The sequence below is a fragment of the Drosophila erecta genome, unplaced genomic scaffold (assembly GCF_003286155.1).
Source record: "Drosophila erecta strain 14021-0224.00,06,07 unplaced genomic scaffold, DereRS2 tig00000000-arrow-pilon, whole genome shotgun sequence".
Classification (NCBI taxonomy): domain Eukaryota; kingdom Metazoa; phylum Arthropoda; class Insecta; order Diptera; family Drosophilidae; genus Drosophila; species Drosophila erecta.
Window position 1 is genome coordinate 14,179,267 of NW_020825194.1, and position 18,246 is coordinate 14,197,512.

General features: G+C 46.2%; 1 protein-coding gene across 2 annotated transcripts in view; it reads left to right on the plus strand.

Moving 5' to 3' along the window:
• The window catches only part of LOC6553854 (trichohyalin), a 28,353-nt gene extending 21,046 nt beyond the window's left edge, over window positions 1-7,307 (plus strand). The window contains exons 1-2 of one of the 2 annotated variants that reach the window (XM_001980522.3): window positions 5,109-5,240; window positions 5,501-7,307. In XM_001980522.3, coding sequence (XP_001980558.1) covers window positions 5,526-7,031 — 1,506 coding nt within the window. In that variant the 5' untranslated portion in view covers window positions 5,109-5,240; window positions 5,501-5,525 and the 3' untranslated portion in view covers window positions 7,032-7,307. Of the gene's footprint in view, window positions 1-5,108; window positions 5,241-5,500 lie in introns of those variants that run through there. The other variant, XM_015154588.2, reaches the window with a different exon arrangement.
• Window positions 7,308-18,246: the final 10,939 nt, after the last annotated feature.

An 18,246-nucleotide genomic window follows, 5' to 3' on the forward strand; every position in this document is an offset into this window, starting at 1 on the left:
ATTGGCCCCATTCAAGCGCATTTCACCTCCTCCGATCGCCGGTACTTTTTCCAATCCGAAGGGTTCTTTTCAAGCTCTGTGGCTACGCGGGCTATCACACGTGTCACTGTGAGTCGGCTTTCCAAATTACAGATACGAGTGCAGAGAGAGAAAATATTTGCACTAGACAAACAGTACAACAAGTATTCGTTTTATACAGTCAATCGTTTTCACTTAAACTAAGCGCATTTAGGTCTGATCAGTTTGCATTGAGTGATTACTGTGCATTATTCATGTGTGAACTTATTTAAAAATCATTACTTCGCTACGCGTGCACGAAATGATTACACTTTGGCCCAACACTTAGATAACCAATTAGGGTTAATCACTGAAAACGTTGCATAGACTATAGGGCAAAACTCACGCCTCGCAATCACAACTTCCGACAAGCGTGAGTGATTACCAATTTCAACTGTTAGATGACCGTGATACGGATCGCTGATCAGACGGATCTGAATGGCACTCCATACATCTACATTTACGTCCATACATCCATACACATTCAAGCAGTTCAATATCGGTCATTCTCGAAGGTCGCCGCTGATAAGAACCCTCTATCGAGGGCATCAGCCATGGGGAACTTTTTTTGAGCAACTCTGAAAACTGTAGTTCTACAAATATTCACTCAGCTGCAAACTGATCTTAGCATTTGCCAATGGCAAAGGTTATGATATTTCTGAAACTCCCTGTGGCGATTTTTTATTGTCACTGTTATTTGCCAAATATGGAATCTGTGAGTCATTCGCGGTTTTAACCATCTCTTTTTTAAAATGGTAATATTTTGTTTTTGACCACACATCTGGGGTTTTACTTCTTGTGCTTTGATAAATGAATGAACAATTTCCATAGCTGGAGGTGGCAGTGTATTGTTAAATATATTTCGCAGTCAGGAAATTTGGATAGTGCCATCCAAAAAAGCAAAGTCACGAAATAGAGTTGAAACAACGGCTGACAGCTCGCAGATGTGATATTTCTTCTTCCGAAATTCCTTATTTGAAATGCAAATTTAAAAAACACTGTACATCAGTACAGTAGGTGGTCTCTTAATTAAATAGTTTCAGAATGTAGTTTCAAATGTTAATAGTGCAAATTGTAAATATTTTTGTTCTTATAGCCAAAATCCCAAATAAAGGCATTTTAGAATCGTTTCAATGGCTTGGACTTACTTTGTTTTCTTCCTTTTAAGGAAGGTATGATTTTAGTTTTTCGGTTCCTGAACTCGAAACCGTGACTTTTCTGTGACTTTTGGTGACAGCATCACAGCCATCGTCGTTCTCTGTGTCATTTGCTTTCTTTGACCACCGCCACCGGACATACTCTTTTATAATTTATATTTGTGTGATTTACTTTTTTGTTGTATTTTCGCATCGGGGATGCCCCTCGGTGGGATCGCTTTGAATTTTTTGGGGGAAGTCCGCTGCAAATGCGGCTGGTACTAAATTGCTTTAGTCAAAGTGCCGAGATCGGATGGATAGACAAATTAACATCGTTTTATTTTCCGTCGTCGATTTATGGCGAACAAGCACATTCCATCTTCATCTTCATCTCGATCTCAATCTGAATTAGTTTTGTTTTTTATTTTGTTTTTGTTTTGCGTTTTGTGTTGTGAGAGCGTGCACACAGGTTTTTCAAGTCGAAAATTTCGGGGGATAACCGCCAGATGCGTTCTGGCGCCTCGTCCAAAGGAAGTCCAAATCACCGGTCTCATTTTCTCCACCTCTGTTGTCTTATTTTATTTGCTGTTTATACTGGCGGCAAGGTAAACACGCAGACCACAACACACCACACCACCGCCCCCATAAGCATTCGATATTTAATACACTTCAAAAAGGGGAAATTTCTCAAACGCTCTTGGAAATTGTTGGATAGTTTGAGCAGCCAAATAGTTGTGGCGCTACTTACCCCAACTTGTGGCCAGCTGTTGCTGCTGCAAATGCTCTGTGTTCATAAGAATTGCCGGGGAAGTTGTGCCAGAAGTGGATACGGATCCAGACACCTTGTCGCCCATGTTGTGTGCCAATGTCTTTGACGCTAACTGAAATGAAGTCCGAAGTTCCAATGGACATAGCTCAGAAGTTTTCTATGTCCGCTGCCAACGGCGGCCTTTGATTGGGTCTGGTAATCTTGAGTTGCTCTTCCTTTCTCGAGAGGTCCACCACTTGGAACTTCATAATCCCGCAGCTTAAATCAAAGCATACGTACTTTTTGGGGGTACAACATTCATTTTCATGTGCATGGGCGTCAATTTCATGAGCCCATCCAGGCGGATACATCGCTAATAAAGATATTTTTACGAGCCAGGTGTGCAAATCAGATAAACACACAGCGCAAAATGATTATTTTTGTATATTGTATCTTAGAGCGTATTTCTGAAATCATTAGTACGAGGCTTGTTTGTTTAGAAAGGGAATCGAAATGCATAACTTAAAAAAAACCCCAAATAAATCGGGAATATAATTAAAGTGCGATAAAAATCAAATATTATGAGTTTGAAAACCCCCGGATAGAGCAAGGCGCATTCGACTTTCGCCAGCTGGAAGTGCTGACCATCGTGCTCATAACTTACCATTCGACTGGCTGCTCGCTAATCTCACATCTTATCAGGGTATTAAGTGCCGCTCACTAACTACGCCTTGGCACGCTCACCCACTGAAAAATGCCGAGGGGGCAAAAATCACACGCAAAATCACAGGGCTTCTTTTATTTGCCCCAACCCCCCATCACCAGGTGGTGGGGTATTCACCCAGGTAAGCATTATCGGGCCAGAAGCTTTACACTCTCGCACATTAGACAAATAAACGGGTGTCTCTGCGCTTGTGTGTATTACAATTAACAAAAGTAATTGCACTCGCTTGGGAATCCCCGGGGCCACAATGAAAACTCTTTGATGGGTTAGCCATGCAAGAGTCTATCTACACGACGCGCAAAGTACAACACTATAATTTCCACTCGGATACTGGCCCTATCTGTTTTCAATATTTCATTTTCACTATCGGCGTAATCGTAGTCGTAATAAATGGCTCCCAGGCCAACTGAATATCAGGCAATAATGAGAAGTAGTAATTTAATGATATGAATTCAGAGGGTCGGGTTCTTTTTTCCTTGTCATTCAAGATAACATAGGGGTTTTTTACTTTAACGTGCCCTAGCCGACAAAACTGACCTTATTTAATTTTGACATCAGATTTGAACTTATTGGTGTGACTTTTGATCATGATTGCATATACTACATGGCTTTTTTAAGAGTGCACACTCATTTCGACGTGTATATGCCAACACCCCCAATTGAAATCTTCGGCTGTGCGAACAATTCATCAGATGTCGCCATATCATTGCCTGTGCTGATTAGTTACGCCTTGCTGGTTGGCAGGGAAACGCGTCCCCCAAAAATGGGGGACTCCATGGGGTGGGGAGCGGGCGAAGGATACTGGTGCTGGTATCCTTGTAGCGGCACGCACATGCCATATATTAGGACGCATAAAATGACAAACGACTCGCGAGGCGCGTAAATTGAAAACTCGCTGAGCCTGTGCGAGATTGCCAGTGGAAAGGATCCCGGAGGGGGCGACTGGTTGAATTTGGGGTATTGGGGGCCTTGGGGGTCTTAAATGGCGGGGTGGTGGCGGGGAATTTGGATTTCGGCGACTTTTTGGCTGTTTGTTATTGCTGCCTGAGCTGTCTCACTCGCTTGCTGGCTGTCGGCCAAAACTTTGCCAAAGTATTCAAATTAAAATTTCAATTAAGGAAGTGAATTTGTGTGTGCCGAAAGTGTATTAAGTCTATACAGCGGTGGCATCTTGGCATTTCACTGCTTCTGTATTCCACGTGTGCCTCTCCTGCCACGCCCCTTTCAAACGCCCACTTCTGAAAACCGAACTGAACTGAGTTGAACCACAGTGAACAGATCCCATACAGCTGAAGCTGTACCGCCTACAAACAGCGTCGTCGCCTGTTGTTTGATTTATTGCCAAAGTTTGTCGTCTGTCATATGACATAAGGAGTACTTTGTTGGAATATTTTACATTTTACGCGCCCCCAGCTCCCTCATCCACCCCATCCCCCCACCCCTTACCCATGCACCTTGTCTGCTGACATTTTCGATTGAATTCGGAATGAGAACGAAAGAGGCTTTGATCGGGCCTCTGTGGGCATTATTAATAATGCAATCAATTTGTAAACAATTTGGCATATATCAATGCGCTTCGTGCTGGCCATAAATCTTTGGGAAATTAGCTCAGTCACTCTGCCCCTGCTGCCGCGAACTTTTGCACTTAAAAATATTGCCAGCTAGTGTTTCGCGTAAATAAAGTTTCGTGGCTTTGCGGGTTGAGACATTTTAAAAGTGGCCATAAATCACCAAGGCTGTTTGGCTGAAATATAGATGGCAGCTATCTACAATTTAGACACTATACATAGCTAATCAGAAGATATTATTTAGTAGAGTGTTTAAGTCCTTGCACTATGATTGTAGCAAGTTAACAAGGCCAAGTATATTTACGATTTTTTTGAAACTAAGCTTTATGGCATGTTAAATACTATTTGGGATCGTTGTGGGCAAAGACTCAACCCGTTTTAAATTGTTATTTCTTCGCTGTATTTTGAACCACAAGAACCACATATTTCGCTGGTATTTTCCAAGTACATTTTGCGAGTGTGGTCATTTGCAATCCCGCCCCTCTGACAGATTGCTGGGCCGCCCTCTTGATGGATTGGCGGCTGGTTCTGGCCTGGAAATATTCCGGGAGCAGGGTCATGGCAGCAGGCCCAGCTAGTTGGGAGTGTGGACAGGGGGCGGTTCCCAACTGATTTTGCCATATTTCTGCGTTTTGGGTGCTCCACTGCCTGCTGCTGCTATGCTGCTGCTTTGGCAGTTAGTGACAGCTGCGGTGATGGCTGCAGTTTGGAGGAAAAAAAAAGAAACCAGAAATGGAGAGCCGGGAAAACCATAACGCTTGTTCGGTTGGCAGCCATGCATTTCCTAGTAACGCGATGAGAATGGGGTAGCAGGCCTTTGACTGACCGAAGAATGGTATTTCTTTGGCGCTGTTTGCCCGAATATCTGTTATCCGATGGACGTAGTAGGCAGCTCACAAAAATATAAGTCAACAAGAAAGAGAAAATGCCACTCGTACAGTAAACTTCCAGCCTTCAGATTCCAGTATCTGCGGCGTGGTGGCAATACATATATCTTCTTTACAAAGGTAAGTTCAGAGTTCAACATCATCCAGCTAATTGAATGAAGTTGCCCCATGAAGTGTGTGTCCAGCTGAGATTCTTTCACTTGCGCAAGAGAAATCGCAAATGGAGGTTTCCACTTCCGCCGTCACTTGTTCCCTGTTCCAATCTTATTGCCTGGCTCGCCTTGGCCCCAATTTAAAAGTTTATGAACTTGTCAGCCAACTGGCGCCTCCACTCAGTCGCTCATCCCTCTCTTTTCGTTCTCTTTTTTGTGTTTCGGCAGGAGGAAGAAGGACCAAGGGCCAAGGATGTCGGGGCGACTCAACCAGCAGCACGCGGCGTATGCGCATCGCATGGAGCAGGAGAACAACCGGGTGCAGGCCACACAGGCGGTGAACAGCTACTACACTCACTGGGGTAAGGTCACATCGCGCTTCGAGAACTGGACCAACAAGGAGTACTACGAGAAGGCGGACCAACAGCTGCAATCTCGTCGCGATCTGCAGGAGAAGCAGGCGGCCCTCAATGAGCGTCGGTCCAGACTTCGCCAGCTTTTGGCCTCAGAGAGCGAGGAGTACAACAACGAGATGGAGCGACGTCGCCGCCCGCGGGAACCCGGTGGTGGAGACCTCCAGATGCTTGGTCGGGTTAACCAGTCGCTCAAGGAGCAGGAGCAACTACGGCGCAAACTCGAAATGGAGGCCAAATTGTATGGCCGCTGGCGTCATGGCGTGGACGATGAAAAGCTGCTCTACCAGTCGAAGTCGGACAACGAGGTTCTGGCCAAGCTCAACTGGTTGGACCGCCAGATCGAGAGTCAGCAGCAGCGCGAGGAGCAGCAAGCTCTGGCCGCGGAGAGGCAGCTGCTGTTGCAGCAGGAGATCAGTCGAACGGAGCAGGCTCAAAAGGAGCGCCAACAGATCCAGGAGCAACAGTTGCGAGAACTGCGTGCTCTGCAGGAATCCCACATGTCGGAGCTTCGTCTGCGACAGCAGGAGGCCGATAAGTTGAAGGAGGAGGAACACCACTTCCAGCTCTTCTTGGGGGAACTGGACAAGGAGCGGGAACTGCTGGAGGAGAGCAGTGCTCTGGTGCTTAAACAAGTCGATTCCGGACACGCGTACAACCTCAAGAAGATTAAGGTGTTCATCCGGCAGCGTAGTGAGACCAGTCGCAAGCAGATCTCCCTGTGCATCAACATGTTGCAACGCATGTCCAAGTATGTGGTCAAGAGGGAGGAGCTAAAGACCCTGCTGGACAAGTACCGCTCTCAGTTGGAGAACGAGGAACTAGCCTGCACCCAGATAGAAGCCATGTACGAGTCGGAGGCCAAGTACAACCTACAACGCTGTGAGGAGAACTGGCGGGAACAGCACTTGCAGCGCTACGGGGAGCTAAGCAAGTTCATTGACCAGGAGAAGGATTGCCTGGGCGCCTTGCTCCAGGAGAATGTGAGCCAGCAGCAGTCATTGGTGGAACTGCGCAGTCAGCATCTTACTGGGATCGAGCAGGCCAACAAACAGCTGGAGCAACTTAGCCAGGAGCAGGCCGAACAGGTAGCTGTACCATCGCTAACCAATCTCAAGGAGGTGGAATCACGATCTTCAGTTTCCGAGGCTTCCGTGGGGGAGAATCTGCTGCCCAAGGTGAGCGATTCCTTCTCCAACCTGAACCTGGATGTGTGGAAGGATCTGCCCCCAGCTCGCAGCGAAGTCGACATGCAGCGCCTGAACAAAACCCGCTCCCTCAGCGTGGTCACCTCGCAGACAGCCGCTCCTCCGAAGTTCGCACGCAAGCGTGTGGCCTGGACCTAACACTTGCAACCTATATCATCATCGTCGTCGTTCCAGTTTAAATTTCAATGGTATTATTAGACATATTGCTAGTTTAGTCCCAGTTTAGCAATAGTTTAACTTCTTGTGTAACCCCCCTCACACTTTACCCGCAATCCACTTCATTTCAATACACTCCAGCCCGATGAATACCACTCCGCCCAAGCGAACACCACTCTGTGCACTTGTAGTTGATAAGGCTGATATGTAGGCGCTCCCCCCGAGATGGGGGCAATAAATCACTCAATTTGTGGCCCAGCAGGAAGTAAGGCTTTAATTATTGTCAAGTGTAAAGCGGACCCAGGAAGGGTTTTCCAGCCAGCGGGTAGCTACCACATATGTGGTTTTGCTTGTACTGTGCTAACTCAAATAACATATTCATGGGGTAAGTACAAATATTGTGGTTGGAAAGAATTGGCTGGGGAGACAATAAGCCAAAATAACAAGCCGCTTAGTGGAATTCATCTAGGGAAGTACATGTGATGGGCGTGTCAGTGCAGGGTGTTCGGATTTCAAATTGTCCAATTATGGCACACACAACTCCCTCGCTCCAGATGCGATTAGCATTCAATCGAAATTAATATTTGTAGATTCAGGCAAGTCCCTGGACAGTTTCCGGTGGAAAGGCACTTGCAGAACACGAGGTGGAGTAGTACGGTTACACATACACATTATTTAATGCATGTTATTCATCATCTATTTGAATAGATTGCCGACACTCGCCCAATCTTCATTCCATCAGCCGTAAGCTGCTCCTAATGGCCAAAATGCTCGCAAATGATGATGAATACGTTTCAATTACTCCACTCGAACTCTCCACCATCAGATGCAGAGTCGCAATCTGAATCTGAATCTAAATGGGAATCGGGAGTAGTGAGCGCAATATTCTTGGAACGATATTTCAATATCATTTGATTACTGCCTGAGCCAGTTTTCAAGCCGGTCTGTTCGTTCATGAAATATTGGTAATTGATATCTGCATTTGTTTTCGGCCAAAGTCATGTCATTGAATGGCGCTTCACTCGATTTAATGGCTATAAAAGCCAGGTATAACAAGATGAGGCCACGTGCATAAAGGGGTTTTGCATGTGCATACATACATATATGTAGATGGAGGAAAATATGCGAAGCGCATCGCAGCGCCTTTGATTAAATTTCTTTGAGTGTTTGGGGCACACAAAATGCAATTTCATTTGCACTAATGGCTGGCGTCGCTGCCTCTGTCGGCTGCACTTCCGCTGCCAGCAACAATGCAGCGCCGCAGCAGCGGGGCAAACTGGGCAAAAAACTGCAAAGGAGAGCGAAAAAACAACAAAACGAGCGAAAAAAGATTGTTAAATTGAATTAAAACCAACAGCGGGAACGTTGGGTGGTGGTCGGTGGTGGTGCAGTGGGTGGCTGTTTGCCGCCAGCGGCGGCCAAGCGGAAGGTATATCATGATGCGAAGAATTGCATGCCGCTCCGAAGCAGAAGCAGCAGAAGAAGCAGCAGCAAAAAGCCTTCACCTTCTTTAATGGTGTTACTGCCACGGTGGCCATTACCAACTCTTTGGGCCATCTGCACAAGGTTTGTTCAAGCAATAAACGGAATTTGAAGGCTTGTTCTGCCAACCACCCACCCATCCACTAAGAAGCCCACAAAAGATTACAATGTTTGTCGGGCGGGAAAGAGAACTGAAACTATTATTTTTCGCCAGAGCCTTTAAAAGGGGTAACAACCTAGTTTAAAACAAGATAAATTGCTATAATCGAGTTCCCCGACTATCAGATACCCGTTAATTGCGCCACTTCAAAATCCAATTAAGATAAGTTGAGTTATGGAGTTTAGAACTTTAGCCTTTGGACATTTCATAATTTTTTTGAATTTCCACAACATCAAAACATCAGAAAAATTACAAAAAAAATTTAAAAAAAAATAGATTTCTAAATTTGAATGCAGATTTTTAGAGAAACGCCAGAAACATTTAGAGGTATGCCACTTCAAAATCTGATTAAGATAGGTTGAGTTATGGACAGGGCCAGTTCGACACGGCTATTATAATATATTATATATATGTAGAATATATATACTTTATATGGTCGGAAACTCCTGTTACATACTTTTGAACGAATCTAGTATACCCTTTTACTCTTCGAGTAACGGGTATAATTAAATTGTATCCAGGAAGGCAATCACTTTGAAGTTTCTAAAGTCTAGATTGCTATGACGATTTTTACACAAAATCAAAGGACTGTGAGCAACCGCATTAACTTAAAGTAATAATGTTGAATAATTATTAATTGAATAATGAATTGATTGTCCCACCGCGATTATTAATTAAAGCGCAATTAAAATAAATATATCTTTTGCTTTGCAATGTAAATATCATACTTATTTCAGCCACTTTTTAATTGCGTTGCATAGAGTTACCTATTACACTTTAATTTGCTAAATTATAAAGCTTATTTGCGACCTTTTAAGTAATTAGACACTCATCAAAATAAAGAATGTCTGGAATCCAGTAAGCAAATATATACTTTCAACTAAAAAAAATGTTTTCTTTCTAAATAAATGGATACTAATTGAGGATTAATAATTAAATTCTATACTATTTAATTTGTTTCGTGTAAACTGTGTGCGCTTCCCTCTTATGTGCTGAACTTATTGCAGCAATTATCATACCATAATAAACGATGATGATAACATAAATAAATAAGCCAAAATTCCGGTATTTGTTAATTTCATCATTCGCATTGTCAAACTATCAGTCAGTCAGTTAGCCCGGGAGGCAGTCATTCATTTGTGCTGTCAGTCAGGTTGTCATATCAACAGTATCTAAATTCGCACAATCAAGTTATTTGCTTTGGCAGCAGAGTGTATGTGGACTAGGCAACTAGCTGGCTTTTCAGCGACTGCCACAGGGCCGCACGTGGAAATGTGCGTGGAAATTCGGGGGAAATTTCCGCATCAAAGAGTTTGCGTGCGCTGGATTTCTGGCAACGTGTTGCCGTCAACGGATTACGGACTGATTACAACAGGTGCGGATTGACTGGGAATGGGCAACATACATACTCGTACATCCTCTCTCTTGGGTGGCATAATCTGTCAGCCAACTGTCCTTTAAACAAGATTAACATCGGATCCGAAAGCGGATGCGAGTGCGGATGGGGATGAGGATGGCAAGGAGCACTTGGGCCGCAAAGAAGCAATAATGCGATGAAGTCGACGCGTGCCAACGTCTGACACATCCCACATCCACATTCAGATCCACACAAACCGGCGACTCAGGATTCAGGACTCAGACAGAGAGACTCGGGCTCAGACGCACAGGGCCTTTTCATCCGGGCGACATTTACGTCAACAATTCAGCAAACAATTGGCAAATGTGGCCATAAAAGCATGACAGTTTTCACTGCCATAGTCGCTGTCCTTAACACCAAAATGCCGGCTCACCTCCCTCGCAAACCTCCTGCTGCTCTCGCTACTTTGAAATGCACAAAGCGGAAACGGAAGCGGATGCGGAAATACATGTATATATGCATGCATGTGTGTGTGTATGTGTGTGTGTGTGGGTGTGTGTTGTTGCTGGAGCTGCAACTTGTTGTATTTTCTGCCTGCTGCCAGTCATTTGTCTGCCCGCCTGCCTGTCCATTTGTACCACCGTGCGAGTGATGGCCGGGGCCAAAAGCCAACATGTCGCCAACAGACTAAGCCCGGCCCGGCCACACATAATGTTGGCTAAGCCTTCAGTCAATTGCATTCAAATAAGCGACCGACACAAGAAGAGGGAGAGGGGCCGCGCAGTGTGGGAAAAACGTCGAATGGGTTCTGGGATGGGCGAGGTGGCTGGGGGAAAATGGTTGGAAAATGCGCTTTCCTGGCCCCCGTTTACATATGCAGGGCTTTTGGCTTTCAGCTTTCAGCTCTCAGGCGGCAGCTCAGGAACTCTGGAATGTTCAATTTCACCCATGGCCAAGCTCCGGCATCGTTTCATGTATCACTTTATGGCAGTGGTTGGGGATTGCGTTTAAAGTTTAAACAACGTTTGTATTATCTGTTCGGCACTCGGTAGTCGGTAGTTGGATGGCAGTAGCCATGGTTGGCACACTTCAATGCCACTCCCAATCCCAATCCCAACCGCCAACAGTTTGCTTCATTACTCTCCACTCCCACCCCACTTTTCATTTCCACTTCCACTGCTCCGGTACCCGACCATGGGATTTCCCTGTTTTTAAGCATGCAAAAAATGCTGCGTAAATATGCCAGCAAAAAATTAAAACAAAAAAAGGAAAAACAACAGCGGCAGCCACAACAATAGCAGCGGCATCAGCGGTGTTCGTGTGAACCGCAGCAGCAACAGCAACAGCAACTCAAATCGGATGTTTTTGCTCTTTATGGTGCTGGTGTAACATACTTGCCATTACACACATCTACATGTGTAATTCAGTTTCAGTTTCATAACTAAAAAACCATAAAACAAAATTGTGTACACACCGCCCCGCCCAAACTACGGAATCCCACAGCTGAGTGAGCCACTGAGTGAGCGATCCCAAAACCAAAGCAATCCACGCTCCAACCACCCACGCACCCAGCCATAAAACCACCCACTCAAACACACTGAGCAAAACAGACATGAATGTGGAATTGCCAATGTTAACTCTCGAATCAGATCGTTTAAATGCGAGTGGTAATTTCAATGGGCTTGTCTTTTTTCTGTTGTGTTGTGTTCATAACATACGTGTATTTAAATAGTACCTATTTTCACTTTCTCAATTGCGAACTTTTTCCGAGTGTAGGCAATATCTAGCAAATTATTAGCCTTATATTACAGCTTCCGAAACTACGTTACATTTTTTAGTTTTCGCCGTGTAGTCGAGCGCCCACAGCAAAACAAACAGTGAGGATGAAGAGGCAGCATGGCAATGCAGGGATAATCAGAAGCGTCGACTGAGCGGCTACAGTGGAGATTAGCTAAATGAAAAGCCCTCGAAAGGCAGCTCATGCGCGTGCAAAGAGGGCGCAAGTTTGTTCTGCGGCCGAACTTCCCCGCAGCCACAAAAGGCCAACGCGAATGCAGCACTAACAATGGCAACCTTTCAGTTTCGGCCATGGCTATTCTGAAATTACCTACATACACACAGAAAATCTTCAATTTGATACCATTTCTCTCAGTGAAAATGAATGACTTAGCCGCTGACAAAGACCACGCTCGCATTCGTATTAGTCACACGTGATTAGACACGAAGGGCGATTAAATCATTTGATAAGGGCCCTGGGAACCATGTGAAATGAAAACCCAAATGCCGTAATCTTTATTGAGTTGTACTCAAATATTTAACAGCACAGGTATTATCTAGCACTCATTTGTTTTCCCATATATGCACTGCTTTAGAATCGAAGGACAAATAGAGACCTCAAACCCAAAATTAAAAAAAAAAAAATATGCGCAAACTCAGTAATCTTTATTGACTGGCACACAAAACTGTTGAGCTGAATTTAAATATTTATTTATGTAGATAAAATGCGTTAGGTCAATGTGTGCATTTCCAAATTGAAGAACAATTAGTATGCATGATTTGTTTTGGGTAATGAAGCCGAAATTTAAATAATATCCACAGATTTCCACTCGCTAATGCACTTTTTGATGAAAGTGGATGAGGCAAATAAATATACCTTTTTTTTTATACCTTTTTACCAGGAAACCGAATGGTCAGGCCCATTAACTAAGTGTAGTCATTTTGATTAGAGTCCTGCTCACTGACTGCGGCTTGTAAGTGGAGCCATTCGCTACTTTGCACTAATCTGCTCGCTCATGGCTGAGTTTGCATTTAGGCTGTCTCCACTGTCGCCACACTACAGCTTTAAAGTTTGTGCAAAAAATTAGAATTCATTTGCAGGGACGCAGCACTCGAAATGGCCGGGCAAGTGGTGAGCAAACACACAACCGAACTGAGACCATAAAGTACATAAAACTGCCCAGCAACAAATGCGACTGCAAACACAACAGCACACACACACACACACACACACCCATTCACACACAAGCGTATATATGGACCTCTCATTCGGTTATTTCGCATTCAGAAAATGGCACTAATTATACAGTTATACAGTTATATGCGGCTTGAAGCGCCGCTGGGTTGCCACATTTTTGGCCACGCTTCCTGCTTGCCATTATCTGCCACCCGGCATCCTGCAGCCACGTCTATAGTGTCGCCATCGCCATCGCCATCGCCATTGCCATCTCCATTCCATCTGAACCCAGCTGTGAACCTCTGGCTCCCTCACCTCTGGAACCTCACCTGCAACGGTAATTAACGTTCTCGAACGGAACCGACGACTTGAAGCGCTGCTCTGACACAGGTGCCACGCCTCCACTCCCCATACCTCCACGCCTCCGTGACGCCCACTTTTGGCCAAGTCAGAGTCGCAGTCCATTGGCAGTGGCATGCCAGTCGCAGCTGCAACACCTGCAGACAAACGACAGCGCCGAAGGACGCGGTGCACAGGACGTATACGTAACTTTTGTAATTAAAAGCATCGCACTGCACCAGCAGCAGCAGCAGCAACAGTGGAGCGACAGAGCGGCGGCGGCGGCAGCGGCAGCGCCGCGGCAGAGCTGTGGCGACAACAATGCACTCATGCAAAAAGCTGCAGCTGCAGCAGTGGCGACGACGACGGCGGCGGCGGCTGACGGGGCCAGCAGCTGCCTCATAGTTACTCGCCAACAAAAGGACAGAGCACTAGGAGCAGGAGAAGCAGGAGCTGGAGCGGCTGGGGGAGGAGGATCTGCCCCGAAGGGACTCCAGAAGGGGCAAACAAAGCTTGGAGGAGCGCACAATAGTTTTTTGGTCCTGGGGTCGCCGTTTGCCAAGTGGGTTGCGGCAAGTCGCACTCTCCACTCTCCACACTCAAAACTAAAACGTTCCTCAAGTGCTACAAATTCCAGCAGGGTAGAAATGGTATAAATGGCACAGATTCTCTTAAACGCAGGTTGATTTCATTTGTCTATTATGAGCTAAGTTAATTACTATACCCTAAGAGTAATACATAAAATTACTCACAATAACCTGGAGATATCATTTACCTTTGGTTGCATACCATACCACATGTAGCTTTAATGTTATACATTTGCCATCAGAACACGCCGTTTTCCCTGCGATATCGATTTTCTCCGAGTGCAGTGCATTTGTAATAGGCGCTGGGTTGGCGGAAGGCGGCAGGGATGAAAGTGGGTCCTAAATGCGGTCGCGGTTGCCAGTGACTCGCTGTTCTTGGAGGCATCTTAGCGGGTTGGCCTGGCCGCAGTAGGCGGATGCATCCGCAGCAGAAGACGAGCCGGGTGACACACAGAAACTAGAACTAAAGCTGGATAAAATGGCAACAGCAAAGAGCAGCTGGCATGCCATCGCTCATTTGCTAAATCAGAATCCTGGTCTCGGTGGCCCAATTTCACAGAGTGCCGCCAAGGGAGCCACCTGAACACCTGGTTCCGGCGAGATGATGATCAGCTGCCCGGCTCTTGCCACTCCATTCGAAGATGCATATCTGGATGCGAAAGCCAGATCTCCATGGGAGACATTCGGCTGGGGTTCGCACAAGTTATGGCAGCATTTAGCCTGGGGGTTAAACCCTGTGGCCGGATGGCCGGAAGGCCGGTGGAGCTCGAACTCTATCATTTAGTCGCATCTCTCGTCATTGTTTTTCATGGGCCTGGATAGTTGTCACTGGGCCTGGCTTGGAGCTGTACAGGACTGTACAAGGATGGCCTGCGGGTGCGTGGTCCTGCATAAAAAATGGCCAAGTTTAATTGATAAAGTTTCTCGGTTGGTGCCATGACGCCGCATTAAGCCACGTTGTCCTTTTTGAGGTTGGGGGCTAAGGGGAAAGACCTCACAGCTGCGTTGGGAAAAAAACTGTTTGTTCAGCTTCAACTTTAAGCGTTTACGTGTGTATCCTGTCGCATGTCCTTTGCTCTGGCTGCGTACTGATTCCCACGTCGCTCGTTTGCTCAATCGCAGCCAACTACTTTCTGGGCCCATATGGCTGTGCATGCTGGGCGAAAATAATTAGAGAATTATTTGATCTGCACATATTTCCATAAGTCATATGACTAGTTTATAAATTTATAAAAATATTAGGAATGTTTAGTATTTTGAAAAAAATGGGTGGGGGTTAAGTTAAGTACTTATATTAGAATACTAAACTAATATTTGTATTCCCACCATATGATTCTGACTTTCTGCCTATTAAGTTGCGTTATTTTTTATTACCTATTTGTTTGTATTCCCTCTCTTACTAGTCTCTCCCGTTTCTCTACGTGTCCTGATCCAGGGAACATGTCCTTCAGTCCCAACTCGTGTGATTTTCCCCTTAACCGGACGAGGCAATCAATGCAAAACAAAAAATTTCACTCCATCACTTCATCGCCGACACACAAATGTATAAGTTTGCGCTGGCTGCCCTGCGGCTCGCACACGTGGTGTCTTCGTCATCAGGTTGCTCCACGGAAGCAGTCCCGGGAGCCTGTCGTGGATGTGGATATGTGGATGCGTGGATGCCTCGCCTGGTCACGTCCTGTTTGGCCGAGCTTTTATTAAAAACGCTATGCAGAGCACATTACAAGTTAATAATTCCCGTGCCGATCTGTCGAGATGTTCGCACACGGACATTCATGGCGGTGGGGCCACGACCAAGCTGGTGGCATATGCCACACATTCGTCGTGTTGCTGAAATATTTTGCCCCTTGGCCAGGCGCAACATGAATCGAATAATTTTTATTATTCCCACGCCCACGAAAGGACAGTTTCCTCGTCCATCTGCTGGGTGAAACGGGCTTTCATCCATCCGGGCCCGGCATCCAGAACTCGCCCTACCAAATTGAGCAGCCAAAAACCCGCATCCGCATGGAATCCCTCTCGGAACGAACGAATAATGGTGTTTGTGTTCGAAAATACATTTATTTGAGGGCGTTGCCAGGGATTACGAGGGGCGGCAGTGGGAGTGGCAGTGGCAGCGGGTGTGGGTATGATGGGTGTGGGCATCCGTATGCCCTTTGCTCTGCGGCTGCGGCAGCGGCAGCGGCAGCGGCAGTTGACACAAATTGTCAGTTCATCAACGCCTACCGGGCGTATGCGTGATGTGGCAGTGGAAGAATTGAGGAAACGGCAGCAGCAGCAGCAGCAGCAGCAGCAGCAGCCGCAGCCGCTGGCAAACGAGCTTCGTTAGCCAACTGGGCCAACGGGGCGGATGGTGCGTATAAATCCTGCACGTTTAACCATAACCGAATCGAAGCTAAACGAGCACTACTCCCGCCCCCTTGATGCGGCCATGGCAAGTCCATTGTTGGCCATATCAGTTTGGTCGTTGCTTTTGTTGGCAATGTCATTGTTATTAACTTTTTATGGCTTATTACATAAGCAGCGCAAAGCCGTCTGACAACGCATACGTGACAAATCCCAACGAAGGGCCGCAAGTCTTGTGTATCACTAATTAAATATATAAAGCGAATGCTGGCCATAAATAAAACAATAAAAATCCAGCTGATTGCCCCGATAAATGCTAGCCCCAAAGTTGGGACGAAACCTAGAAGCGAAATCGAATCTCAACCTTTCGAACCCTTGACCTGGCTAAATCCCTATCAATCGGCCGGATTTGAATCCAATTCCCAGAACAATTAGTTCCGTCAGCTCCGAAAGAAAAAACCCAAACCGGAAGAGGGATTTTCGCACGCCGAATCAATTGACAAAAGGTATTAAAAGTTTCGCAGCTGAGGCGGAAAAAGTTCCTGCTCGTGCCGAAATCAGAGCAAATGCTAAACAGCAATTCCCCGACTTTGTGCCCCATTAAATGGCAAACCAATATGGGGCGCGGGAGGGGCCAGACGAGAGTCCATATCGTAAATTGTGCGAGACGCAAAATGAGATACGTAGTTCGCATACCAAAGGATTTGTAAGTAAAACATTTCTGATTAGCTGCCTGCCGGGAGGTCCTTCTATTTGCCTGTGTCTCTGTGTGTGCGTGTGTGTATGTATGTTTGTGGGTGTGTTTGTTTCGATGCCCACTGGCTATTTCTATTTGATGTCCTGTGCTGACCCCGCTGCGGTTTCTCGAAGGATCCCCTTCCATTTGCTGTGGCCAAGTTCGTTTTAGCCGACACTAGAAGTGCGCAAGCATAATAAAATCAAGATACAGATACGATTTTGGGAGGGGCGGGGCGTTGAGTCCGATGAATCCGGATCCGGAGATCCGGAGATCCAGAGACCCCGAGCAAACTGGACGGGGACTTGGTTTTCGCCTCTGTCTCTGCCACTAATTGAACTTGTGTGAACGTATTAAGGCTTATGTGTGCGCCAGTGTTTGTGTCTGGGTGAGCTTGAATCCTCTGCAGCAACTTGGAACTCGCAACGCCTGGCAGTGCTTAGGATGAATAAAAATATTGTGTTAACTTTGGAACAACTCTCGGTTGATATAACAGCCTGAGGGTGGGCGTGGCAAGTGCCGAGTGTCGCCCCCCGCCCCCTTCCACTCTAAGTGTATTTGTTTCATTTGCCCTGAATGCTAATGATGGGAAAATTTGCGAATTTGCGCCAGGCAAAGACGATGGCTGGCTTGCCGGCTGGATCGAAGTCAGCTTTTGACTACAAGACTGTCACTGAGTCGCAGACTGAAATGCTAATGATGTAAAAAGCTTTGCCAAAGCTGAAACAAACGACAGCCGTTTTGGGGGGGAAACGCTGTCTCGAAATGAGGAAACTGACTTAACTTAATTGAAGTTGCTGATGGCTTGGCCCCCACCAACTCCTCCTGCTCATCCCAATACTGCCCTCCATTACTACCCTATTTGGGGGCCAGGCCAACTCCGATCGGAAGCTCGCTCGAAGTGATTTCGTAATTAATGAATTAGTGGGGCTCTGCGTTAGTGGTTATCCCTGGCCATGGCCAGAACACTTACCACTTGCCCGGAGTTACACGGTTGCCCGAGTTCCTGGGGTTGAACAAGTTTGCTGAACTGATTACAAACGAAACTTGCCTGGCTAGCTGGATGGCTCGCTGGCTGGCTGGCTATTTCATTATCGTGCTAAGAGCTCATTGATGAGCTGCCCCTCCGCAGACGCTCGTTGAAAACACTTGCCGTCTGAGTTATGATTTCATTAGAATCTATCTTAATGCCCCACCCGCGGCACCTTGCATAATAACTCATTATGGCAGCTGCATT